The 27,183-nt window shown below is 44.3% G+C and overlaps 1 protein-coding gene and 1 long non-coding RNA gene across 6 annotated transcripts in view; one reads left to right on the top strand and one right to left on the bottom strand.

Moving 5' to 3' along the window:
- The window catches only part of LOC130273900 (uncharacterized), a 126,850-nt gene extending 106,898 nt beyond the window's left edge, over positions 1-19,952 (bottom strand). For 2 of the 3 annotated variants that reach the window (XR_008844170.1, XR_008844172.1), the window contains exon 1: positions 19,822-19,952. This is a non-coding gene — a long non-coding RNA (uncharacterized LOC130273900). Of the gene's footprint in view, positions 1-19,752 lie in introns of all 3 variants that reach the window. The other variant, XR_008844171.1, reaches the window with a different exon arrangement.
- The window catches only part of ATP9B (ATPase phospholipid transporting 9B (putative)), a 323,289-nt gene continuing 316,021 nt past the window's right edge, over positions 19,916-27,183 (top strand). For all 3 annotated transcript variants that reach the window (XM_056521396.1, XM_056521395.1, XM_056521397.1), the window contains exon 1: positions 19,916-20,150. In XM_056521396.1, the coding sequence (XP_056377371.1) occupies positions 20,077-20,150 (74 nt within the window). In that variant the 5' untranslated portion in view covers positions 19,916-20,076. The remainder of the gene's footprint in view (positions 20,151-27,183) is intronic.

The raw sequence follows: 27,183 nt of genomic DNA, 5'->3' as shown, positions 1-27,183 counted from the left end.
CCCCTGTAAATGTACACGGGCGGGTTTACAGTGAGTTTCCTGCTTCAAGTTTGAGCTGCGGCAAATTTTCCGCCGCAGTGCAAACTCCTAGCCAGAAACTCACCGTAAACCCCCGCCAGTGTGAATGTACCCTAAAAACACTAAACTACACTAACACAAAATAAAGGGTAAAACACTACATATACACCTCCCTATACTGTCTCCCCCCCCCCCCCAAATAAAAATGAAAAACGTATCGTACGGCAGTGTTTCCAAAACCGAGCCTCCAGCTGTTGCAAAACAACTCCCAGTATTTCCGGATAGCCATTGATTGTCCAGGCATGCTGGTAGTTTAGCAACAGCTGGAGGCACCCCGTTTGGGAATCACTGGCGTAGAATACCCATAGGTGCACCCCTATGCAATCCCTAATATAGTCCTTAAATGCGCATGGTGCTATCTCACTTCGGAGCCCTGTCGTATTTGGAGGAAACAGTTTAGGGCCACATATGGGGTATTTCCGTACTTGGGAGCAATTGCGTTACAGATTTTGGGGGGCTTTTTCTCCTTTTATCCCTTATGAAAAGTAAAAGTTGGGGTCTACACCAGCCTGTTAGTGTAAAAAAATAAAACATTTTACACTAACATACTGGTGTTGCCCATACGTTTTATTTTCACAAGAGGTAAAAGGAAAAAAAGACCCCCAAAATTTGTAATGCAATGTCTCCTGAGTACGGAAATACCCCATATGTGGGCATAAAATACTCTGCGGGCGAACAACATGGCTCAGGAGTGAAAGCGCACTATGTACATTTGAGGCCTAAATTTGTGATTTGCACAGGGGTGGCTGATTTTACAGCGGCTCTGACACAAACATAAAAAAATAAATACCCACGTGTGACCCCATTTTGGAAACTACATCCCTCACGGAACGTAACAAGGGATATAGTGAGCCTTAACACCCCACAGGTGTTCGACGAATTTTCATTAAATCAGAAAGAAATTGGGGTATGTGCAGCTCACAATATAGATTAGTCGAGGCTAAATGGAAAGTATTTACACCAAAAAAATACTAGTACAAAATAATATATAAGGATAAAAAGGGGGGTACCAAATGCCTCTAGACTAATACCATAAAATGGTACATGATGATGAAATTACAGAAAAATAAAATCGGACTGTGCTTCACTTTAAATGATGTACAAATTTAATATAAATATTACAAATAAGACATAAAATGAATTATGCAAATCTAATACATAAATGCCTCCTACCACAGGGCCCTTGTGGGGAGGTATGGTATTTAAATACAAAAAATATATTAAAAAAGTTTAAAAAATAGCATGTAAATTATATTCTACCGCTATCCCAATAAAGTGCAAATCGACATAATGTACTTTTGTAAGGTACACTCCGTTCTCATGTGGTTTAGAACAGTTCGCAAAATGATATAGTTACCAACTCCTAAAGGTGGTTTTTGGCTGGATGTCCGAGAGATAGATGTGTGGAGGCTGTGTCCAGCACTAGCATGCACTTACGGTGACGGGCCCGGATGCCACAGGCCAAAGAGAAATCACCGGTCACAAATTAATTCTGGAGATGAATGCAGGCTCAATGACAGATGTAGTGGAGGATGTGTCCAGCGCTGGCATGCGCTTGCAGTGACGGGCCCGGTTGCCGCAGGCCGAGGAGAAGTCACCGGTCACGGAGTGGCTCCGGAGATGGGGATATACTCGGAGATAGATGGATCTTACTCCAGAAGGAAAGCCTCGTGGAGGATCTCTCGGCATCTGGTAGAATGGCGGATGGAATGCAGCCAGGTATGAAAGCAGCAGATGATGGAGTTGTATCGGAGCTAAATGATAGCGGTTTGTGGATTGCGGTGGTCATGCGATAAATATTTCTTTCTCTAGACGCGTTTCAGGGTACTTTATATATGACCCTTTCCTCAGTAGAGATATCTTTAACAGTGAAGCTCAAAGTCCTTTTATACATGTTACCTGTCTAATTGTAACAGGTGTGTTTCTGTTTAGATCTTCCGCAAATAGCGGAATGGAACGGGAAACATAGGGTTGTTTCATCTTGATAGAACAATGTTCACATTTAGAATCAGTATATATGCGTTTTTATTTAAGTATAGTATTATATATATTATAAACATTGAAATGGTAAATATAACACACAGTAAGATGATTAAGATGTACAGATAGAGTATATGATAATGAGATATAGAAATAATAATAAAAATTAAAATTAAAATTAAAAATATTAATAAAAGTGAAGAATAAATGAAAATAAAATAAAATTAAAATCAAAAAATAAAAAGTAAAAGATAGAAATAAAGTAAAAGAAATATAAAAAGATAATAAATAAAAAAATATAAAATAGATATAAAAATGAAAAATGAGTGCATAAATAAAATAATATAGATATACATAATAAAGTCACAAAGCAATTAGTATACAGGAAGGTTAAAGGATGGCTTGTCACGCAGAGCAAAGTTAGAGTGGGTCCAGCTCCCCCATGGGGGCCCCTAAGTAGAAAAAGGGGGGGCCTCCATGGGGAGAGCGGGACACACTCTACAAAAATCCAAAAAGTTCAAAATTCGAGTTCAGGCCATTCGGCTCTAGAGCATTGAATTCATAAATCTTCGACTTTCGGCCTTAGACATTTTAACAATGAAACTGCCTCCTCTCCAATCTTTCTTGATAGTTTGTAAGCCTGTGTAGAAGAAAGTAGTAATTTCTTTATTATGAAATTTTGCAAAATGAGCTGATAAAGGGTGTTTTAAGTTTCCATTTTTTATGTTTGTTAAGTGTTCAGCAATTCTAGTCTTTAATGGTCTTTTTGTTCTCCCAATGTATTGTTTCATACATCCACACTGTATCAAATATAGTACTCCACTTGTGTGGCACGAAATGTGTTCTTTAATGGTCCATTTAAAGTCAGTGGTGCATGATGAAATTTCTATCATTTTTTTAGGGACCTTCACACAATTAGGGCATATTCCACATCTAAAAAAACCTTTTGTGTTTAGCCACGTCTCAGACATATTATGAGTTTTTATGGGTGGTTTTATACTTGGTGCAATCGTTATCCCCAAATTGGGGGCCTTTTTATATACAATAGGGGCTCGGTCTGGCAGCAATCCTCCTATGTCTTTATCTTGTTTAACCATATACCAGTGCTTATTGATGATTTGTTAAATTTTTTTATATTCATGATTATAAGGTAGAATTAATTTAATTGAATGTTCTGTGGATGTAGTGTCATTATCTTTTGGTGTGAAAAACGTGGTCCTATCCCACTCTATCTTTGCTCTGCGTGACAAGCCATCCTTTAACCTTCCTGTATACTAATTGCTTTCAGTGACTTTATTATGTATATCTATATTATTTTATTTTATTTACCGTATTTATCGGGGTATACCACGCACCGGCCTATAACACGCACCCTCATTTTACCAAGGATATTTGGGAAAAAAAAAGTTTTTTACCCAAATATCCATGATAAAATGAGGGTGCGTGTGTGCGCGTGTATACCCCGATATACCCCCAGGAAAGGCAGGGGGAGAGAGGCCGTCGCTGCCCGCTTCTCTCCCCCTGCCTTTCCTGGGGTCTAGAGTGCTGCTGTCGGCCCTTTTCACCCCCTGGTTATCGGCGCCACTGCCCGTTCTGTCCCCCTGACTATCGGTGCCGGCGCCGATAGCCAGGGGGAGAGAAGCGGCGCCGACAGCCAGGGGGAGAGAAGGGGCAGCGGCACCCATTGCCGGCGCCGCTGCCCCGTTGCCTCCCCCCATCCCCGGTGGCATAATTACCTGAGTCGGGTCCGCGCTGCTCCAGGCCTCCGTCGTGCGTCCCCAGCGTCGTTGCTATGCACGGCGCGGCGCTCTGACGTCATGCGCTGCGCCGTTCAGCGCATAGCAATGACGCCGGGGACGCACGACGGAGGCCTGGAGCTGCGCGGACCCGGTGGTAATTATGCCACCGGGGATGGGGGGAGGCAACGGGGCAGCGGCGCCGGCAATGGGTGCCGCTGCCCCTTCTCTCCCCCTGGCTTTCGGTGCCGCTTCTCTCTCCCTGGCTATCAGCGCCGGCACCGATAGTCAGGGGGACAGAACGGGCAGCGGCGCCGATAACCAGGGGGTGAAAAGGTCCGACAGCAGCGCTCTAGACCCCAGGAAAGGCAGGGGGAGAGAAGCGGGCAGCGACGGCCTCTCTCCCCCTGCCTTTCCTGGGGGTGTATCGGCGTATAACACGCACACAGACTTTAGGCTAAAAATTTTAGCCTAAAAAGTGCGTGTTATACGCCGATAAATACGGTATGCACTCATTTTTATATCTATTTTATATTTTTTTTATTTATTATCTTTTTATATTTCTTTTACTTTATTTCTATCTTTTACTTTTTATTTTTTGATTTTAATTTTATTTTCATTTATTCTTCACTTTTATTAATATTAAATTTTTAATTTTAATTTTTATTATTATTTCTATATCTCATTATCATATACTCTATCTGTACATCTTAATCATCTTACTGTGTGTTATATTTACCATTTCAATGTTTATAATATATATAATACTATACTTAAATAAGAACGCATATATACTGATTCTAAATGTGAACATTGTTCAAGATTCATCAAGATGAAACAACCCTATGTTTCCCGTTCCATTCCGCTATTTGCGGAAGATCTAAACAGAAACACACCTGTTACAATTAGACAGGTAACATGTATAAAAGGACTTTGAGCTTCACTGTTAAAGATATCTCTACTGAGGAAAGGGTCATATATAAAGTACCCTGAAACGCGTCTAGAGAAAGAAATATTTATCGCATGACCACCGCAATCCACAAACCGCTATCATTTAGCTCCGATACAACTCCATCATCTGCTGCTTTCATACCTGGCTGCATTCCATCCGCCATTCTACCAGATGCCGAGAGATCCTCCACGAGGCTTTCCTTCCGGAGTAAGATCCATCTATCTCCGAGTATATCCCCATCTCCGGAGCCACTCCGTGACCGGTGACTTCTCCTCGGCCTGCGGCAACCGGGCCCGTCACTGCAAGCGCATGCCAGCGCTGGACACATCCTCCACTACATCTGTCATCGAGCCTGCATTCATCTCCAGAATTAATTTGTGACCGGTGATTTCTCTTTGGCCTGTGGCATCCGGGCCCGTCACCGTAAGTGCATGCTAGCGCTGGACACAGCCTCCACACATCTATCTCTCGGACATCCAGCCAAAAACCACCTTTAGGAGTTGGTAACTATATCATTTAGCGAACTGTTCTAAACCACATGAGAACGGAGTGTACCTTACAAAAGTACATTATGTTGGTTTGCACTTTATTGGGATAGCGGCAGAATATAATTTACATGCTATTTTTTAAAAAAATTTTAATATATTTTTTGTATTTAAATACCATACCTCCCCACAAGGGCCCTGTGGTAGGAGGCATTTATGTATTAGATTTGCATAATTCATTTTATGTCTTATTTGTAATATTTATATTAAATTTGTACATCATTTAAAGTGAAGCACAGTCCGATTTTATTTTTCTGTAATTTCATCATCATGTACCATTTTATGGTATTAGTCTAGAGGCATTTGGTACCCCCCTTTTTATCCTTATTTTCATTAAAGTTGGATGGGAAAATGAAAAAAAAAACTTTTTTTTAAATAAAATGCTGGCGTTACCCTAAATTTTTCATTTTCACATGGGAAAATAGGGGAAAAAAAGCCCCCCAAAACTTGTAACCCCATATGTGGATGTAAAGTGCTCTGCGGACTAACTACAATGCTCAGAAGAGAAGGAGCGCCATTGGGCTTTTAGAGAGAAAATTTGTCCAGAATTGAAGGCCACGTATGTTTACAAAGCCCCCATGGTGCCAGAACAATCTACCCCCCCACATGTGACCCCATTTTGTAAACTACACCTCTCACGTAAGGTAATAAGGGGTACAGTGAGCATTTACGTCCCACAGGTGTCTGGCAGATTTTTGGAACAGTGGTCCGTGAAAACAAAAAATTTAATTTTTCATTTGCTCAGCCCATTGTTCCAAAGATCTGTCAAACGCCAGTGGGGTGTAAATACTCACTGCACCCCTTATTAAATTCTGTGAGGGGTGTAGTTTCCAAAATGGGGTCATGTGGGGGGGGGGGGGGGAGGGGGGGCCACTGTTCTGGCACCATGGGGGTTTAGCATAGAATTAGCCGATAACATACCGGAATATCGGTATAAGTTATCGGCTATCGACCTGAAAGGCCACAGATTATTGGCATTGGCCCTAAAAAAATCGATATCGGTCGATCCCTAATTTCCATACTCAGAAGAGATGCGGTTACAAATTTTGGGGGGCATGTTCTCCTATTACCCCTTTTAAAAATGTAACATTTGTGGGAAAAATAGCATTTTAGTGCAAAAAAAAAAATAAAATCTAATAATTTACACATCCAACTTTAACGAAAAGTCATCAAACACCTGTGGGGCGTTAAAGGGGTACTCCTCCAAAGGATAGGGGATAAGATGTCAGATCGCCGGGGTCCCGCTGCTGAAGACCCCCGGGATCTCGGCTGCGGCATCCCGCTTTCATTACTGCACCGAGCAGACTCGCTCCGTGCGTAATGACCAGAGATACAGGGGCCGGAACATCGTAATGTCACGGCACGCCCCCTTAATGCAAGTCTATGGGAGGGGGCGTAATGACCGCCCCTCCCATAGACTTGTATTAAGGGGCGGACTGTTACGTCACGAGGGGGCGGAGCTGTGACGTAACGATGCTCCGGCCCCTGTAATGCCCGTCATTATGCACGGAGCGAGTCTGCTCTGTGCAGTAATGATAGCGGGGTGCCGCAGCCGAGATCCCGGGGGTCCCCAGCAGCGGGAACCTGGCGATCTGACATCTTATCCCCTATCCTTTGGATAGGGGATAAGATGTCTAGGGGAGGAGTACCCCTTTAAGGCTCACTGTACCCCTTGTTCTGTTCCTTGAGGGGTGTAGTTTCCAAAATAGTATGCCATGTGTTTTTTTTTTTTGCTGTTCTAGCACCATAGGGGCTTCCTAAATGTGACATGCTCCCCAAAAATACATTTCAGAAAAACTCACTCTCCAAAATCCCATTGTCGCTCCTTCCCTTCTGAGCCCTCTAGTGCACCCACAGAGCACTTGACATACACATATGAGGTATTTCCTTACTCGAGAGAAATTGGGTTACAAATGTTAGGAAGATTTCTCTCCTTTTACCCCTTGTAAAAATTCAAAAACTGGGTCTACAAGAACATGCTGGGTCTACAAGAGTGTAAAAAATGAAGATTTTGAATTTTCTCCTTCACTTTGCTGCTATTCCTGTGAAATACAAAACAAACTACCCAACTACCCAAGTGCATAAAACCCCTGTGATGCTACCCCTAAAACTTTACTTTTACTTGTTATAGTTAAAAATGCAAAGTCCCAACAACAAAATATATGATTAAAACTGATAACCAGATGATCTGATCTAAGTACAACTTATGATAGGAGAACAATCTCCACTTATTTGTCACGCAGCCCTGCAGTGGCCACTGAGATTTTGATCATGCTGGTATCGCTTAAAATTCACATTATTGCCGTCTCTACATGTTTCGACGCATCCACGGCTTTCTCAAGAGGCAATGGTGGCAGATTGTATTTCACTCCAGATAGGATGTCTAGGATGTATCCTGGGTCTTCCAATGGATATTGGCGCAGGTGCGGCAGGAGGGGTACCCTGGTTCACATTCTATGGTACTGCCCTTTGATTGCCTCCTACTGAGCTTACTCAATTCCCTATTTAATAGCACAGTCAATTGCCCACCTCCCTCCATGCTTCTCTTTTTGGAATAGTCTCACATTCCCCCTACCAGCAGGGATCTGTTTTGCATAAATGGTATTATTACTAAGATTATGTTAACTAGACACTGGAAGTCTTCACTGATTCCCTCTATAGACTCCATCATTTTCAGAATCCAGACCACTTACACTTTTGAGCACATTATAGCCAGGGGGTCTGGTCAAACCCTAAACTTCTCCAACAGGTGGCGACTTTTGGAACAATCCACGCATTTTGCACCTATATGATCACATATATTCAGCTCTACATCTCACTTACACGGATACTCTCCTTCTGCCTCCTATGATACGAGACTTGCTCTCATTGCTAACACACTCTGGAAGTGTTTAGACCATATTACCCACTTTGATACATCATGACATTGACACATTATATTTTATACTCCAGCTTAGGATGACACCGACACTCATTTTCCTGTGTATCGTCCTCTCATGGGTCATGCTACCAAACGATGAATATTTGCTTAGTGATTGCACCTTGGGGGTGACAATTACATTGTGGACCTTTTAGCTACAGGGATTTTCGTTAACCTTTCGTTCGGATGCCTGTTTGACATCCGTTGTTTATGTTATACTTTACTATATTTATGACAGCCAATCAGGTGTGCAATGTCTTGCATTATATTCCTGCAAACTTGTTTGTACTGATCTCAACTGTAATATTGTCTCAAAAATTCAATAAAAAAACTATTGAATGTAAAAGGAGCTCGGGCTGGCATCACTCTGCGGCCGCATGGGCTCTCTCTAATTCTATCCCCGCTTCCCTAACTTAATAAGGGGGACACGGCTTTACATCACCCCCCTTGTCTCCCACCCAAGCTGCACATCTCCCGCCCGCTACCTGCTCACTGTAAGGGCATGCTGGGAGTTGTAGTCTTGCAACAGGTAGCAGACAGATGGAAGATGTGCGGGTGGTAGACAAGGGGAGGGATGTAAAGTAGTGTCCCCGTCATTAAGTTAGGGTAGCGGGGATAGAATCAGACAGAGCCTGGGCGGCTGCAGAGTGATGCCAGCCCGGGCTCCGTTGCAGAGTTTTAATATATTTCCCGCTGGAGCCGTGATCGGCTGCAAGCGGGAAATATAAAAATTTGCTCTCAAAGCCGTTTTGTAAGCCAGGTCTGGGCTGACTTTTTGTGCGACTTTCGCACTTGATAAATACCACTGCAAAGTGAAAAATAAAATTAACTTTCGTAAGCTCTTTTGTAGCTTTTTGTTTACAGACAAAAGTCACACAAAAATTTGCTTAGGTGAATTTTTGTGCAACTTTTGTAAGCAAAAAAAGAGCTCTAAATCCCTTGATAAATGTCCTCCTAGATCTTTTCTGAAATTTAAACAATTTGGTACACTTAAATCTGGGGAGAGTAGAAAATATTTCTTCTTATGCCCCACTTTTTTTTGTCAGAAAGTACTGACTCAAAAATAAATCCCCCTTCAAAGGGAATAGAGCATAGTTTATTTCTTGACCCCACATCCCCTGACCAATTTTGTGACTCAGGTAATGATAAAGTAGGACAGATTGAAATGGCACAGGGGGATAAAGAGCAGAAAAATGTGGCAAATGTGGGTATCAGAGGGGTGGGGGGGGGGATGATGTGGCACAGGGGCTGATTAAAATGGCACATACATGATCAAAGGTGAGGGAATGATGTGGCACAGGAAGGATCAATGAGGGATGAAATGACACTGTGATGAAGTGGGCAAATCATGTGCACAGTGAGGGGTTCAAGGGGGGAGGAATGGAGTGCCATGGGGGTATCAAGAGGGGAAATGAAACGGCACAAGGGGGGGGGGATCAAGTTTTGGAATGAAATGGCACATGGGGGTGATACAGGGGGAATGAAATGGCACAGTGGAGTAGCAGCCACATTTGTAATGCTGATACTGGTATCATGTGAGTCATAGTACGCGCAACGTGATATGTGCAATTGGCAGTATGGCAACGGGTGCGTCACTAAACTATGCACATCTAAAAACATGAAAAGTTTGGAAAGCGCTGCACTATGAGCGGAGTCCCTCTCTAAGGTGGTGCCGAAAGGGAAATAGGGCTCTGGTGTTAAGGCAAAAACTGTTAGCGATGTGTTGTTTCCAACTATACCACATGTTTCTTTATAGCTCTCATGTCTTCAATATGTATATAATATAGAAAACAAAAATAAAAAGAACAGAATGAAAAGAGGTGTCCATACATTTGACTGGTACTGTACCTACTTGTCAAAATCTACTTAAAGGGTAAAGCCAGTATATAACAACATATCCCCAATTCACAGGATAGGGGTTAAGTGTCTGATCGCGGGGGTCCGACCACTGGGACCCTCCACGATCTCCTGCTCAGCGTCCCGTCTCTCCACATGCACAGATTGACCTCTGACCGCTGCCTGAAGCTGTGTTTAACACGCCCCCTCTATGTATCTCTATGAGAAACCAAAGATACACGAGCGCTGTACCTTTTGTCTTCCATAGAGATACATGGAGGAGAGCCGGTGTTCTGAAAACAAGGCTTGAAAACACCGGGGCTCTGGGCAGAAGATCACGGGGGGTCCCCGGGTCGGGTCACGCGATCACACACTTATCCCCTATCCTGTAGATAGGGGATAAGATGTCATGTACCAAATCTACCTACATATGGGGGGGGGGGGATATGTAATATTTATATATAATTATTATTATAGATGGCGTATATTAGGGTTGCTCGTTGTGCCACTTTTTTCTCTGATCAAATCCTAAGAAGTTGACCACCAATATGGGCAACTCATTTGTAAAGTTTGGTTCAGATTGAACAATATGTTATGTCTCAACTAGGAGCTTAATATTTTACATGGTAAATGTGCCTTGAATTGTATAATAAGTGACCAAGGGTCCACCATGTGGAGGAAGCTGCATTTCGGACTCCTCCTAAGGCCTAACCAACCAACCAAATGTAGATCTAATTTAAATTGTCTTCAGTAAGAAAAAGCATAAACAAATTGACCCTTATTGTCAAATTTGGCATACGAGAGTAGATGTTTGTAGTTAAGCGGCACATCATTGCAAAATTCTGTTACAAGTTTCACAGTCCTCTCCATTGTAACTGTATGGCATAATTCATATTTTTTTCCCCACATTTTTTTTTAACTCCTCACAGGGACTTTTAAAAACTACTATAGTTCAGTGCTATGCAATGGCATAGCACTGAACAGTACAATCGGTGATCTAGGAACACCATATTCACTTATCAGACCCCCAAGATCATGCTGCAGGAGTCCGAAAGCCCTCAGCTGGCTATATGCAGTAATCCGCATTGATCGCTGTATCTAAAGGTTTAACCCCTTCCCACTATACAGTACTTCTGGGGGGGGGGGGGGGGGGTTGACGACAATACATACATACGTTCGTTTTTTTTGCTCCAGGAGGGATCATACACAGTTGCATCGCTTTTTACTTATGTGCGCCAAATTTACGCAAACCATGTGTGATGATATGATAAATATGTCACACATAAGCAAAAATAAATGACTTCAAAATACACAATAATAAATGCCCCTGGCATATACTTTAGACTAGTTTGACAAAGAAAGTCTTTGCAGATACCACTGCATGTGTTTAGTATAAATATCAATGTATCTCCTGATGCATTGCTGTGGCATAAATGTGAACCAGCCCTTAAATGGGCACTGTCAGGTACAAAAACTTTTTATATGTTGTACATCTTGGCAAAACATTAAACTTCCTAATATACTTTGTAGGAAAATGTTATTACCTTTTTATAGAAATTTTGACTTATAAAATCATGGCTTTGCCCAAGCTGAAGCACAGGCATAGACAAAGTCCAGTAAGCGAGGGTGGGCTAGCACTTCTCTGTGCTCTCTCCTGCCTGATAGTACTCCTTTGTGCTCTCTCCTGTCTGATAGTACTCCTTTGTGCTCTCTCCTGTCTGATAGTACTCCTCTGTGCTCTCTCCTGTCTGATAGGACTCCTCTGTGCTATCAGACCGGAGAGAGCACAGAGGCGTACTATCAGACCGGAGAGAGCACAGAGGCGTGCTATCAGACCGGAGAGAGCACAGAGGCGCGCTATCAGACCGGAGAGAGCACAGAGGCGCGCTATCAGACCGGAGAGAGCACAGAGGCGCGCTATCAGACCGGAGAGAGCACAGAGGCGCGCTATCAGACCGGAGAGAGCACAGAGGCGCGCTATCAGACCGGAGAGAGCACAGAGGCGCGCTATCAGACCGGAGAGAGCACAGAGGCGCGCTATCAGACCGGAGAGAGCACAGAGGCGCGCTATCAGACCGGAGAGAGCACAGGGGCGCGCTATCAGACCGGAGAGAGCACAGGGGCGCGCTATCAGACAGGAGAGAGCACAGGGGCGCGCTATCAGACAGGAGAGAGCACAGGGGCGCGCTATCAGACAGGAGAGAGCACAGGGGCGCGCTATCAGACAGGAGAGAGCACAGGGGCGCGCTATCAGACAGGAGAGAGCACAGGGGCGCGCTATCAGACAGGAGAGAGCACAGGGGAGTGCTATCAGACAGGAGAGAGCACAGGGGAGTGCTATCAGACAGGAGAGAGCACAGGGGAGTGCTATCAGACAGGAGAGAGCACAGGGGAGTGCTATCAGACAGGAGAGAGCACAGGGGAGTGCTATCAGACAGGAGAGAGCACAGGGGAGTGCTATCAGACAGGAGAGAGCACAGGGGAGTGCTATCAGACAGGAGAGAGCACAGGGGAGTGCTATCAGACAGGAGAGAGCACAGGGGAGTGCTATCAGACAGGAGAGAGCACAGGGGAGTGCTATCAGACAGGAGAGAGCACAGGGGAGTGCTATCAGACAGGAGAGAGCACAGGGGAGTGCTATCAGACAGGAGAGAGCACAGGGGAGTGCTATCAGACAGGAGAGAGCACAGGGGAGTGCTATCAGACAGGAGAGAGCACAGGGGAGTGCTATCAGACAGGAGAGAGCACAGGGGAGTGCTATCAGACAGGAGAGAGCACAGGGGAGTGCTGACAGGAGAGAGCACAGGGGAGTGCTATCAGACAGGAGAGAGCACAGGGGAGTGCTATCAGACAGGAGCATGCACAGACGAGTGCTATCAGACAGGAGCATGCACAGACGAGTGCTATCAGACAGGAGCGCGCACAGAGGAGTGCTATCAGACCGGAGAGAGCACAGAGGAATGCTATCAGACAGGAGAGAGCACAGGGGAGTACTATCAGACAGGAGAGAGCACAGGGGAGTGCTATCAGACAGGAGAGAGCACAGGGGAGTGCTATCAGACAGGAGAGAGCACAGGGGAGTGCTATCAGACAGGAGAGAGCACAGGGGAGTGCTATCAGACAGGAGAGAGCACAGGGGAGTGCAATCAGACAGGAGAGAGCACAGACGAGTGCTATCAGACAGGAGCATGCACAGACGAGTGCTATCAGACAGGAGCGTGCACAGAGGAGTGCTATCAGACCGGAGAGAGCACAGAGGAATGCTATCAGACCGGAGAGAGCACAGAGGAGTGGGGAAAGCCCTGGTCCCTCTGAAGGGATAGGAATGAGGTGGCAGAGGTGCCACCCCTCCTATCCCTGATATCGGTCGGTCAGTAGACCGACCAATAGCAGTTCGGGGACGGAGGGGTTAAAGTTTGGTTCCCCCACGGTAATCCGGGCAGAACGGGCTAACTGTCCTGTGATCAGCAGCGGCGGTGGAGGTCCCTTACCGGTGACCGTGCGGCTCCCAGGTACAGACTACGGAAGCCGGTGAGTAGCTGCCTAGCAACATCTGGAGGGCTACAGTTTGGAGACCACTATACAGTGATCTCTAAACTGTAGCCCTCCAGATGTTGCAAAACTCCCAGCATGTCCAGAGAGCCGTTTGGGCATGCTGGGATTTGTAGTTTTGCAAGATTTAGAGGGGTACAGTTTGGAGATCACTGTGCAGTGGTCTCTAAACTGCGGCCCTCTAGATCTTGCAAAATTACAACTGCCAGCATGCCCACACAGCTAAAGGCTGTCTCACCATTCTGGGAGTTGTAGTTGCGTACCTCCAGCTGTTGTATAACTACATCTCTCAGGATTCCCCTTGGGCGATCAGTACATGCTGGGAGCTGTAGTTTTGCAACAGCTGGAGGTTTGCCCCCCCCCCATGTGAATGTACAGGGTACATTCACACGGGCAGGTTTACAGTGAGTTTCCTGCTTCAAGTTTGAGCTGCGGCAAATTTTCTGCCACAGCGCAAACTCCTAGTGGGAAACACAACGTAAACCCTACACTACCCTAACTCATAATACACTACATATACACCCCCTTACACTGTCTCCCCCCCCCACCAATAAAAATTAAAAACGTATCGTACGGCAGTGTTTCCAAAATGGAGCCTCCAGCTGATGCAAAACAACAACTCCCAGCATTTCCAGACAGCCACTGACTGTTCAGACATGCTGGGAGTTTAGCAACAGCTGAAGGAACCCTGTTTAGGAATCACTGGTGTAGAATACCCCTATGTCCACCCCTATGCAATCCCTAATATAGTCCTCAAATGCGCATGGCACTTTCACTTCGGAGCTCTGTCGTATATCAAGGAAACAGTTTAGGGCCACATATCGGGTATTTCCATACTCGGGAACAATTGCCTTACAAATTTTGCGGGGCTTTTTCTCATTTTACCCCTTATGAAAAGGAAAATTTGGGGTCTACACCAGCTTGTTAGTGTAAAAAATAAAAATGTTTACACTAACATGCTGGTGTTGCCCCATACTTTTCATTTTCACAAGAGGTAAAAGGAAAACACCTGTGGAGTGTTGAGGCACACTGGACCGCTTGTTTCGTTCCTTGAGGGGTGTAGTTTCCTAAATAGTATGCCATGTGTTTTTTTTTTTTGCCGTTCTGGCAGCATAGGGGCTTCCCAAATGCGACATGCTCCCTCAGGCTAAGTCTCCACTTGGTTTTTTGCACTGCGTTTTTAGGGATTAAAAAAACGCCTGAAAAATCACCAGTGCAAGTGACGTAATCATGCTTTTTTTCTTGCGTTTTTTTCATTTGTGTGGAAATTGCACCTTGGCGTTTTTTTTTTGGGTACCCAAAATTTCTTGGGTACCAAAAAAAAAAAAAAGGATGCAGCAGTGATGGGAAGTTTTTTTATTAAACGCAATGTATGTATTTTATAACCCAATTTTTATAATTTTTTTAATAAAGTGTGTGTTTCACTTTTTTTTTTTTTAAATTAATTTTTAAAATTTTTTATGTAGTACTACTACTCCCAGCATGGAACAGACTGTTCCATGCTGGGAGTGATGGAACCTGTACTATAGACATATCGTCCATAATATAGTAGAGAAGCGAGCGGGTCTATACATCGCTCGCCTCTATGCACTATACTCCGGCCACTGATGTAAACAGAAATTCATATTTCCCACCCAGAGCTGTGATTGGCCGGATGGTTTCAGCCAATCCCAGCTCTGAGGAAAAGATGACTGAATGAGTGGCCGGCCTGGAGTATAGTGCAGAGCAGGGATGAGAGCGATGTATACAGCCGCTCCATCTCTGCTATAGACAGGGCGATCACAGAGGGTGTCAGTAGTGACATCCACTGTGATGTGTCCTTAAACAGGCACTACTACTCCCAACATGGAGCACACTCTGTAACTTCTGACACCCGTTTCGATCTGTCTATTAATGCAGGTACTACAGCTCCCAGCATGAGGCAGAGTGTGCTCAATGTTGGGAGTAGTATTACCTGCAGTTATGGAAAGATCACTGCGGGTATCACTCCTGACACCTGCTGTGATGCTCCTGTATAATGTATAGATGCATCGGATGCTCTCCTATGGTCCCCTGCACGGCCATATATATATACACATGTTCCTATTTCTCACAGAGAGCTGTGATTGGCTGGAACCATCTGGCCAATCACAGCTCTGCGGGAAATAAGAATAAGTGTAAATATACGTCAGGGCAGGGGCCATAGAAGAGCGGCTGCCGCATCTATATATTATACAGAAAGATCGCAGCTGGCGATCTGTCTATTAGTACAGGTACTACTACTCCCATCATGGGACAGTGTGTTCCATGCTGGGAGTAGTAGTACTAACTCAAAAAAATGTAAAAAATAAAGCAAAAAAGTGAAAAACACACACAATACATTTTATAATTGTCGGCTACATTTTTATTTCCCCGCACACATAAATTGATCCCTGTTTAAAAAGTAATAGTTTTTTTTTTTTTTTTTTCAATAATATACATTTCGTTATATACAATTTTTTCCTTCACTACTGTATATTTAGAAAATTTTTTTTTAACCCCTTAAGGACCCAGCCATTTTACACCTTAGGACCCGGCCATTTTTTGCACATCTGACCACTGTCACTTTAAACATTAATAACTCTGGAATGCTTTTAGTTATCATTCTGATTCCGAGATTGTTTTTTCATGACATATTCTACTTTAACATAGTGGTAAAATTTTGTGGTAACTTGCATCCTTTCTTGGTGAAAAATCCCAAAATTTGATGAAAAATTTGAAAATTTAGCATTTTTCTAACTTTGAAGCTCTCTGCTTGTAAGGAAAATGGATATTCCAAATATTTATTTTATTTTATTCACATATACAATATGTCTACTTTATGTTTGCATCATAAAATTGACGTGTTTTTACTTTTGGAAGACACCAGAGGGCTTCAAAGTTCAGCAGCAATTTTCCAATTTTTCACAACATTTTCAAACTCACTATTTTTCAGGGACCAGTTCAGGTTTGAAGTGGATTTGAAGGGTCTTCATATTAGAAATACCACATAAAAGACCCCATTATAAAAACTGCACCCCTCAAAGTATTCAAAATTACATTCAGTCAGCATTTTAACCCTTTAGGTGTTTCACAGGAATAGCAGCAAAGTGAAGGAGAGAATTCACAATCTTCATTTTTTACACTCGCATGTTCTTGTAGACCAAATTTTTGAATTTTTACAAGAGGTAAAAGGAGAAAATGTATACTTATATTTGTAGCCCAATTTCTCTCGAGTAAGCACATACCTCATATGTCTATGTAAAATGTTCGGCGGGCGCAGTAGAGGGCTCAGAAGTGAAGGAGCGACAAGGGGATTTTGGAGAGTACGTTTTTCTGAAATGGTTTTTGGGGGGCATGTTGCATTTAGGAAGCCCCTATGGTGCCAGAACAGCAAAAAAAAACACATGGCATACCATTTTGAAAACTAGACCCCTTGAGGAACGTAACAAGGAATTAAGTGAGTCTTAATACCCCACAGGTGTATCACGACTTTTGCATATGTAAAAAAATAATAATTTCACTAAAATGTGTGTTTCCCCCCAAATTTCACATTTTTGCAAAGGTTAATAGCAGAGAATACCCCACAAAATTTGTAACCCCATCTCTTCTGAGTATGGAGGTACCCCATAAGTTGACCTGAAGTGCACTACGGGCGAACTACAATGCTCAGAAGAGAAGGAGTCATATTTGGCTTTAGGAGAGCAAATTTTGCTCGGGGGGCATGTCGCATTTAGGAAGCCCCTATGGTGCCAGGACAGCAAAAAAAAAACACATGGAATACCATTTTGGAAACTAGACCCCTTGAGGAACGTAACAAGGAATTAAGTGAGCCTTAATACCCCTCAGGGGTTTCACGACTTTTGCATACGTAGAAAAAATAAATAAAATAAAAATTTCACTAAAATGTGTTTCCCCCCCAAATTTCACATTTATACAAGGGTTAATAGCAGAAAATACCCCCAAAATGTGTAACCTCATCTCTTCTGAGTATGGAGGTACCCCATAAGTTGACCTGAAGTGCACTACGGGCAAACTACCAGCATGCCTGGACAGTAAGGGCATGCTGAGGATGTGTAGTTTTGCAACATCTGGAAGGGCACAGTGGTCTCCAAACTGTGGACCTCCAGATGTTGCAAAACTGCAACTCACAGCATGCCCAGATGCCAAGGGCTGTCTGGGCATGCTGGGAGTTGTAGTTTACAGGGTCCCATTACAGCAATGCATGTCGCTTTACGGCGACGTGCATTGCTGTAAAGGGCCCGACCGCGGCTGAAGATCCACTCACCTGTCGCCGCCGCCGCCATCTTCATCGCCGGGATCCGGGTCTTCAGGGACGAGGTAAGTACCGGTGCCGGTCCCCACCACTCTCCCGTCCCCCGCCGTGTCCTCCGGTCTTCCTCCCGTCCTCTCCGGACATCCAGGGGCCGGGCAGGGCGGTAGGAAGTTACCGCCGCCCGACCCCCCCCCCTGCGATTGGTCTGTTAACTAACCGACGGATCGTAGGGTATAGGAGGAGGTGGCCGGGATCATGCAAAATTACCGGGCGGTCGGGTCCCAGAGACCCGATCAGCCCGGTATCGCCGCAGATCGCAGGGGCGATTTCCCTTGCAATTTGCGGCGATCGCCGACATGGGGGGCCTACATGGCCCCCCTCGGCGTTTGCCCTGGATGCCTGCTGAAGCATTTCAGCAGGGATCCGCTTCCGATCTCTGCCCGGGGAACGGCAGAGACCGGAGAGACACCAGGATGTACTAGTACGTCCTGGGTCCTTAAAGCCCAGGGTGCCAGGACGTTCTAGTACGTCCTGGGTCCTTAAGAGGTTAATGGTACCCTACGAAATTTTATTAAAAACTGCTACCTACATCACTTTTTTGGATCGCTAAAGTCCAAAAAAGATTAAAAACCGCCTGCAAAAACGCTAAAGTTAAAATCCACATAGCGTTTTTCTTGGCGTTTTCTCACTCCCATAGACTTCTATTGGAGCAAAACGCCACGATTTTGACAAAAAACGCCGGTTTGAGGGAACTACAGCGTTTTTTTCAAAACGCCAAAGAGCGGAAAAAAACGCAGAAAAAGTGAAAAAACGCCAAAAGGATTAAAAAAACGCCAAAGTGAAAAAACGCAAAGTGGAATTTGAAATTTGCAATTTCTCATTGACTTACAGCTAACATCTGGCCGCAGCGTTTTTTGACCAAAAAAATGTCATGCGGCAGAATTGGCGTTTTTCTTTGTGTTTTGCAAAAAAAAAAAAAAACAAGTGGAAACTTAGCCTAAAAACCATTTCAGCTAAATTTGCTTTCTAAAAGCCAAATGTGACTCTTCTCTTCTGAGCATTGTAGTGTGCCCGCAGAGCACTTGCCGTTCACACATGGGGTATGTCCATACACAGAAGAGATGGGGTTACAAATTTTGGTGGGTATTTTCTCCTATTACCCCTTGTAAAAATGTAAAATTTGGGGGAAAACCATTATTTTAGTGAAACAAATTCATTTACACATCCAAATTTAACGAAAAGTCGTCAAACACCTGTGGGGTGTTAAAGGAGTAGTCCAGTGGTGACTCAGTGGTTAACAACTTATCCCCTATCCTAAGGATAGGGGATAAGTTGCAGATCGCGGGGGGTCCGACCGCTGGGCCCCCCCGCGATCTCCTGTACGGAGCCCCGACAGCCCGCGGGAAGGGGGCGTGTCGACCTCCGCACGAAGCGGCGGCCGACACGCCCCCTCAATACAACTCTATGGCAGAGCCAAAGCGCTGCCTTCGGCAATCTCCGGCTCTGCCATTGAGATGTATTGAGGGGGCGTGTCGGCCGCCACTTCGTGCGGGGGTCGACACCCGCTATCTGGGCAGAGAGCCTGGCCCGTACAGAGAGATCGCAGGGGCCCCAGCGGTCGGACCCCCGCAATCTCAAACTTATCCCCTATCCTTAGGATAGGGGATAAGTTTTTCACCACTGGACTACCCCTTTAAGGCTTGAGGGGTGTAGTTTCCTGAGTTTTGCTTACATGTGATTTATTTATCAAGGTTGTGCAACTATTTGATAAATAGGTCGCATGTAAGCAAAAGTAAGTTAAAAGAAAGTCATATAAAAGCCATAGGTTTGCAAAGAATGATAAATCTCCTATATAAGTGCTCCTAGGACTGTTCATGTACCAGACACAGTAACCACCATTCAGGTCCCCACTAGTCCAATCTATCTGGTAAGAGATGTGACAGCTCTACCCTGTCTAGTAGTCATGAGCAGCTGCCGCACTCTCCTCCACTATTCACACTCTGAGGGGCGGTTTTTGTTGTTGTTCCTAGACAGGACGTCATCCTGTACAGCGCGGGATCACGAGTTCCTCACACACCGCTCCGTCGGCGGCCTCGGCTCCTACAGCGTGCCGTCGGGTCAGCTGACAGTGACGTCACATCCCCCGGTCTTCCGCACTCTCAGCTGGTTGTTCGCCGGTGACGTCATCCCGTGCAGCGGCGAAGATGGCGGACACTATACCCCTCCAGCCGGTACAGAAAAGAGCGGCCTATTACACGGCAGACAAGAGTAAGAGGAGGTGAGCAGAGAGAACGCCGCCTCCTACGGCTGCCATGTGTGTGTCTGACTGGACAGCACGCAGTGCACTGTGTGAACATGGACATAATAATAACGCTTCTCACATCATCCGTCATTCACATGTTCTCAGTATCCCAGCACCATTACATATGGAGGACTTCATCCCTGACTGTGCTTCCCCTACTGTCAGTAGAGTTGTGAGGGGTGACGTTGTATATTACTATGGCAGTGATGGTCATGGTACAGGTGCAGCAGGAGGTGGCACCAGGTGGGGGCTGCTGCTTGGGCCTACCTACCCCCACCCCATGGGCAGCTAATCTTCTTGCCTCCAGAGGGCCCATAACTGTTTTGCTATCTTCTCTCTAAGGCTGCATTCACACCACGTTTTTGCAATACAGTTCCCGTATACGTTATCTATGTGAAAACCGTATGCATTGACTCTCCATTGAAAACCGTATGCCAAAAGATGCATCCGGTTGTGTCCGTTTTGCATCCTGTACAGTTTTGTCCGTTTTTTTTTCCTGTACCCAAAACCGTAGTCTACCACGGTTTTTGGTCCGGGTGAAAAACTGTATTAAACCATATAAGTTTTTTTTAAACATGGGAGTCAATGGGAACCGTACAGAACCGTATGTGATACGGTTTCATCCGGTTTTCACCATACGGTTTTTGACTTTGCACATTTTTTTTTCTTGGAATTTCAATCAAACAAGTGAAACTTTATTCAAAATGGAGTGAAAAGTTAAAAACATTAGTTTTTTTCTTAAAAAATGGATGCAACCGGACCTTATTTTTCAAACTGTATATGGTTTTTAACTGTATACGGGTTTGAATTTTTTTACACACGTTTTGATACAGTTTAGTCAGGTTTTGAGGAATCCGTTTTTCATCAAAAACCTGATACGGGAACTGTATTGCAAAAACGTGGTGTGAATGCTCCCTTAACCCAGTGGTCTCCAAAGCATGGACCTTCAATTGTTGCAAAAATACAACTTGGCTGAGCGGGCATGCTGGGAGTTTTGGTTTTGGAATAGCTAGAGATCCATAGTTTGGATGTCCCTTCTCTAAGGCCCCTTTCACACTACATATTCAGTTTTCAAAGTTCCGTCAAAAAATCGGCAGTTACAAAACCCTATACGGCCGTTAGAAAATCCCATTATAGTCTATGGGATTTTTCTAATAGCCGTTTTAGCCCGTTATTAATAACGGCCATTATTTTGTGACGGAAGATAGTAACGGGAGAAATACTTCATGAACTATTTCTCCCGTTACAATCTTCCGTCACAAAATAACGGGCTATAACGGGTTAAAACGGCTATTAGAAAAATCCCATAGACTATAATGGGATTTTCTAACGGCCGTATAGGATTTTGTAACTGCCGTTTTACTTCAGATTTTCTGACGGAACTTCGAAAACGAGTAATTATGTAGTGTGAAAGGAGCCTAAGGTTACGTTCACACTGCCGTCTTTCTCCGTCGGTGTGAAGTCCGTTATTTTAGGAGCGAGAAAAGCCGGGAGGAAAAAATAAAATAAAAAGGAGTCTGACGGCAAAATTTGCCTGAGCATACAGGTAGTGTGAAAGGGGCCTAAGCCAGTGTTTTAGTATTTTTTTTCCCAGTGTGTCACCAGCTGTTGCAAAACTTTAGTTTTGCAACAGCTGGTGACACACTGGAAAAAAAAATACTGTTGCAAAACTACAACTCCCAGCAAAACTACAACTCCCAGCATGCCCGGACAGCCTTTAGCTGTCCGGGCATGCTGGGAGTTGTAGTTTTGCAAAAGCTGGACACACACTGCTCTAAATTTTGGAAACTATCTGAGCGCTGTCTCAATAAGTCCCATAAAAGTAAACAGATAATGTGAAGTATATTCCTAAACCTGTGCAAAGGAAAAGTTGCTCAGTTGCCCATAGCAACCAATCTGATTGCTTCTTTCATTTTTAACAAGGCCTCTGCAAAATGAAAGAAGCGATCTGATTGGTTGCTATGGGCAACTTTTTCTTTGCACAGGTTTTGATAAATCTCCCCCACAGTGCTAGTTAACCATTCAACCAGCAGTCAGTATACCTAGAGGTCTAGGACAGTCAGGGGGCTCAGTAAAATGGCTCAGTAAAAGGGCTCATTCACATTGACGTCTTGCTCCCTTAAAGGGGTACTCCGGTGAAAACCTTTTTTCTTTTAAATTAACTGGTGGCAGAAAGTTAAACATATTTGTAAATTACTTCTATTAAAAAATCTTAATCCTTCCAGTACTTATTAGCTGCTGAATGCTACAGAGGAAATTCCTTTCTTTTTGGAACACTGATGACATCACGAGCACAGTGCTCTCTGCTGACATCTCTGTCCATTTTAGCAACCATGCATAGCAGATGTATGCTAAGGGCAACATGGTGGCTCAGTGGTTAGCTGGGGATCTTGGGTTCAAATACCACTAAGGACAACAATAAATAAAGCGTTATTATTATTATAATAACGTCAGCAGAGAGAACTGTGGTCGTAATGTCATCAGAGAGCATTCCAAAAAGAAAATAATTTCCTCTGTAGTATTCAGCAGCTAATAAGTACAGGAAGGATTAAGATTTTTTAATAGAAGTAATTTGCAAATATGTTTAACTTTCTGCCACCAGTTGATTTAAAAGAAAAAAGGTTTTCACCGGAGTACCCCTTTAACACCTTAAGGACCGAGGGTTTTTCCGTTTTTGCATTTTCGTTTATTCCTCCTTGCCTTTAAAAAATCATAACTCTTTCAATTTTGCACCTAAAAATCCATATGATTGCTTATTTTTTGCGCCACCAATTCCACTTTGTAATGACGTCAGTCATTTTGCCCAAAAATCTACGACGAAACGGAAAAAAAAATCAGAGACAAAAAAAAAACAACAACGCTGTTTTGTAATTTTTGGGGGCTTCCGTTTCTACGTAGTTAATTTTTCGGTAAAAATGACACCTTGTCTTTATTCTGTAGGTCCATACGATTAAAATGATACCCTACTTATATAGGTTTGATTTTGTCGGACTTCTGGAAAAAATCATAACTACATGCAGGAAAATGTATACGTTTAAAATTGTCATTTCTGACCCCTATTACTTTTTTATTTTTCCGTGTATGGGGCGGTATGAGGGCTCATTTTTTGCGCCGTGATCTGAAGTTTTTAGCGATACCATTTTTGCATTGATTGGACTTTTTATTCATTTTTTCACGATATAAAAAGTGACCAAAAATGCGCTATTTTGGACTTTGGAATTTTTTTGCGCGCACGCCATTGACCGTGCGGTTTAATTTATATATTTGTATAATTCGGACATTTCCGCACGCGGCGATACCACGTATGCTTATTTTTATTTTTATTTACACTGTTTTTTTTTTTATGGGAAAAAGGGGGTGATTCAAACTTTTAATAGGGGAGGGGTTAAATGATCTTTATTCACTTTTTTTTTTCACTTTTTTTTTGCAGTATTATAGCCCCCATAGGGACCTATAACACTGCACACACTGATCTTCTACATTGATCACTGGTTTCTCATAGGAAACCAGTGATCGATGGTTCTGCCGCTTGACTGCTCATGCCTGGATCTCAGGCACTGAGCAGTCATTCGGCGATCGGACAGCGAGGAGGCAGGTAGGGGTCCTCCCGCTGTCCTGTAAGCTGTTCGGGATGCCGCGATTTCGCCGCGGCTATCCCAAACAGCCCACTGAGCTAACCGGCATACTTTCACTTTCACTTTAGACGCGGCATTCAACTTTGAACGCCGCGTCTAAGGGGTTAATAGCGCGTGACACCGCGATCAATGCTGGGCGCTATTAGCCACGGGTCCCGGCTGCTGTTAGAGGCCGGGCCCGACCCGCTACGATGCGGGGCCATGCTGTGACCCCGCGTTATAGATCGGGAGCGGACACATGACGTTCCAGTACGTCATGTGTCCTTAAGGCGTTAAAGGGGTACTCCGACCCTAGGCATCTTATCCCATATCTAAAGGATAGGGAATAAGATGTCAGACCGCAGGGGTTCTGCCGCTGGAGACCCTAGGATCTCGGCTGCAGCACCCCGTTATTAGGAGCGGAGCTGTGACGTCACGATGCTCTGGCCCCTGTATTGCCCGTCATTACGCACAGAGCGATTTTGCTTGTGCAGTAATGAAAGCAGGGTGCTGCAGCCGGGACCCCCGTGATCTGACATCTTATCCCCTATCCTTTAGATAAGGGATAAGATGTCTAGGGGCGGAGTACCCCTTTAAGTCATGTCCGTTAGTAAAAGCCTTTTGCAAACGTGTATAAAAGGATCCCATTGATGTCCGGGGAATTTTTTTTACAATCCTTTATCATCCGTTTGCACCTGTTGGGTTACTATTCCTTTTTTTTCACAGGTAAAAAAGACGGTCCATGCAGTACTTTTTTTCCCGTAAAAAAAAAAAAATGTGATGAGAAACGGATATAATAAATTTAAGATAAGTCTTTAAAAGAGAACTGCAGTGCAACACTTTTAACTTCCCCTGTGCCCGGGCTGAAAAACTAAAAAAAAAAAAAAAAACTTTAACTCACCTTTCCACATTCCCCGATGTGCCGATATCTGCATCTTGGTCCTCCTGTGCTGCTCGGCTTCATGCTTCTTAGGGACGGAACGTCACACTGCAGTCAGCGTATCACCGATACCGATATGTCCTGCCTCGGCCGATGATAGGCTGAGCGCACTGTCTTGTAACGAGCTCGGGCAGCAGGGAGAAGGTCAGACTGGAAAACGAACATAAATGGACAATAAAGGATACAAACGGATGAAAAACTTTTTGATAGTTCATTTAAATAACAGACAAATGGCATTAGTTTGCATCCTTTTGTTAGTCCGTTAATAGTAGGGTCCGTTTAGCAGCAATAACTGAAGAATAGCGGGACGGGAAAGGACGGCCATGTGAACCTAGCCTTACCAACAACATGTGTCCTCTATTCACACCACAGGTATAGACGTATGGCCACTGGCGGGCCAACCACCAGGACCCCCAGTGATCTTATTCTTGGCCTTCTCTTGTGAATGGAGCACTAGTGTATTTGCTTGACAACCTGTAGTAAAAAAATGAGGCTTTTGGAAACACCTCCCTGTTCACTGATATGGGACCGATGGAGATAGTGCTCATCTGGTTCTGTAAGGCCCAAAACAGGGAATGGAGGGGTGGCCTCTCACTGCCGCTCCATTAACATAGACATGCAAAGATTGCCATACCTAAAGGGGTTGTCCAGTCAAAACTAACTTATCCCCTATTCACAGCGAGAGTCAGGGTTCCATTCTGGAGATCCAAGGGGTCCCAGTGCTTGGACCCCTGCGATCAGTTACTTATCCCTATCCTGTGGATAGGGGATAAGTTAGTTAGTTTGGACAACCCCTTTAACATCACTGGGAGTCCTGGTTGTTGGTTCGCGAGTGATCATACATTTACACCTATGGTGTGAATAAGAGTCAACCCCTAGGGATCCTTGGTGTGTTTAAATGGGTTGTTAGGTGAAAGACAACTTATCCCTACAGGACCGGGGATAAGAAGCTGAGCGTGGGGGGTCCCCCTCTCAATCTCTAGAATGGGGCCCCAGTTCTCAGAAAAAGCGCATCCTGTAGATGTTGTTGGCATCCTGAAGAGTGTTACAGCGCTCCCATAGAAATGAATGGAGCAAGTGTCGTCTGCAGCAGGCACTCTTTCTGAGAGCCGGGCTCTCGTTCAGGCGATTGTGGGGGTCCCAGCTGTCAGACTCCTATGACCAGAGACTTATTCTGTGTATAGGGGATAGAGAGGACACTGTAGCTGTATCACTGTACAGTTCTCTCTGATGTGCACAGTCAACATGTGGTGAGGGGGTCCTACTATGCAAAAGAGAGGGATTATACACTGTTTATAATGACCAGAAATAGTGCTATTTCTCAGCTTATCCTGAAATGTTATTGAAAGGTTAGTAACCAGTTGTAGTGTAAATGTTGTTTCAGGTAACATTTCAGGATAGACTGTCCTGTGTTTTTACATGAGGATTTTTTATACAGTTAAAGGCTCCATCTTTAAATGTTAGTGGAGTGGATTGAGAATAGCATCTAAGGTGGCCCCATACACTAAATGCACACATAAAACAGGAGACACTGCTTCACTACCTCTCCTTAACCCCTTAAGGACTGAGCCCTTTTTCGCAATTCTGACCACCGTCACTTTACGAATTAATAACGCGAAAACGCTTTTACCGAATATTCTGATTCTGACATTGTTTTTTCGGGACATATTCTACTTTATTTTGGTGGTAAATTTTCGGCGTTAATTGCATCCTTTTTTGGTGAAAAATCCCAAAATTTCATGAAAAGTTTGAAAATGTTGCATTTTTCTAACTTTGAAGCTCTCTAATTGTAAGGAAAATGGATATTCCAAATAAATTAAATTTTTCTTCACAAATACAATATGTCCACTTTATGTTGGCATCATAAAATGGACATACTTTTGCTTTTTGAAAAAATTAGAGGGCTTCAAAGTAGAGCAGCAATTTTCAAAAATGTCATGAAAATTGCTAAATCTGAAGGGACAGATGTTACAGAACTACAACTCCCAGCATGCCTGGGCAGTCGAGGCATGCTGAGAGTTGTAGTTTGGCAACATCTGGAGGGCTACTGTTTGGGCACCACTGTAACAGTGGTCTCCAAACTGTGACCCTCCAGATGTTGCAAAACTACAACTCCCAGCATGCCCAGACAGCCTTTGGCTGTCTGGGCATGCTGGGAGTTGCAGTTTGGCCCCCCTAGTGGTTGTCACAGTAAAGATCGATTTATTTTCACTTTCATCCGGCTCCAGTCCCCGACCGGCTAGCGGTGGGGACCGGATTTCCCACGGGCGTATGGATACACCCTCGGTCCTTAAGGACTCGGAATGCAGGGCGTATCCATACGCCCTGTGTCCTGAAGAGGTTAACATAACCACTGAAGTTGTTTGTTCCCTGTATAGAGATAAGAATTGCCCCTGTAGGTTGCTTGCCATCTATAGGTAAGACTCTTCCTATAGATAGTTTGTCCCCTATAGGT

The sequence above is a fragment of the Hyla sarda genome, chromosome 5 (assembly GCF_029499605.1).
Source record: "Hyla sarda isolate aHylSar1 chromosome 5, aHylSar1.hap1, whole genome shotgun sequence".
Lineage (NCBI taxonomy): Eukaryota > Metazoa > Chordata > Amphibia > Anura > Hylidae > Hyla > Hyla sarda.
Note: the sequence above shows the minus strand (reverse complement) of the source record. Positions and strands in the feature narration are given on the sequence as shown.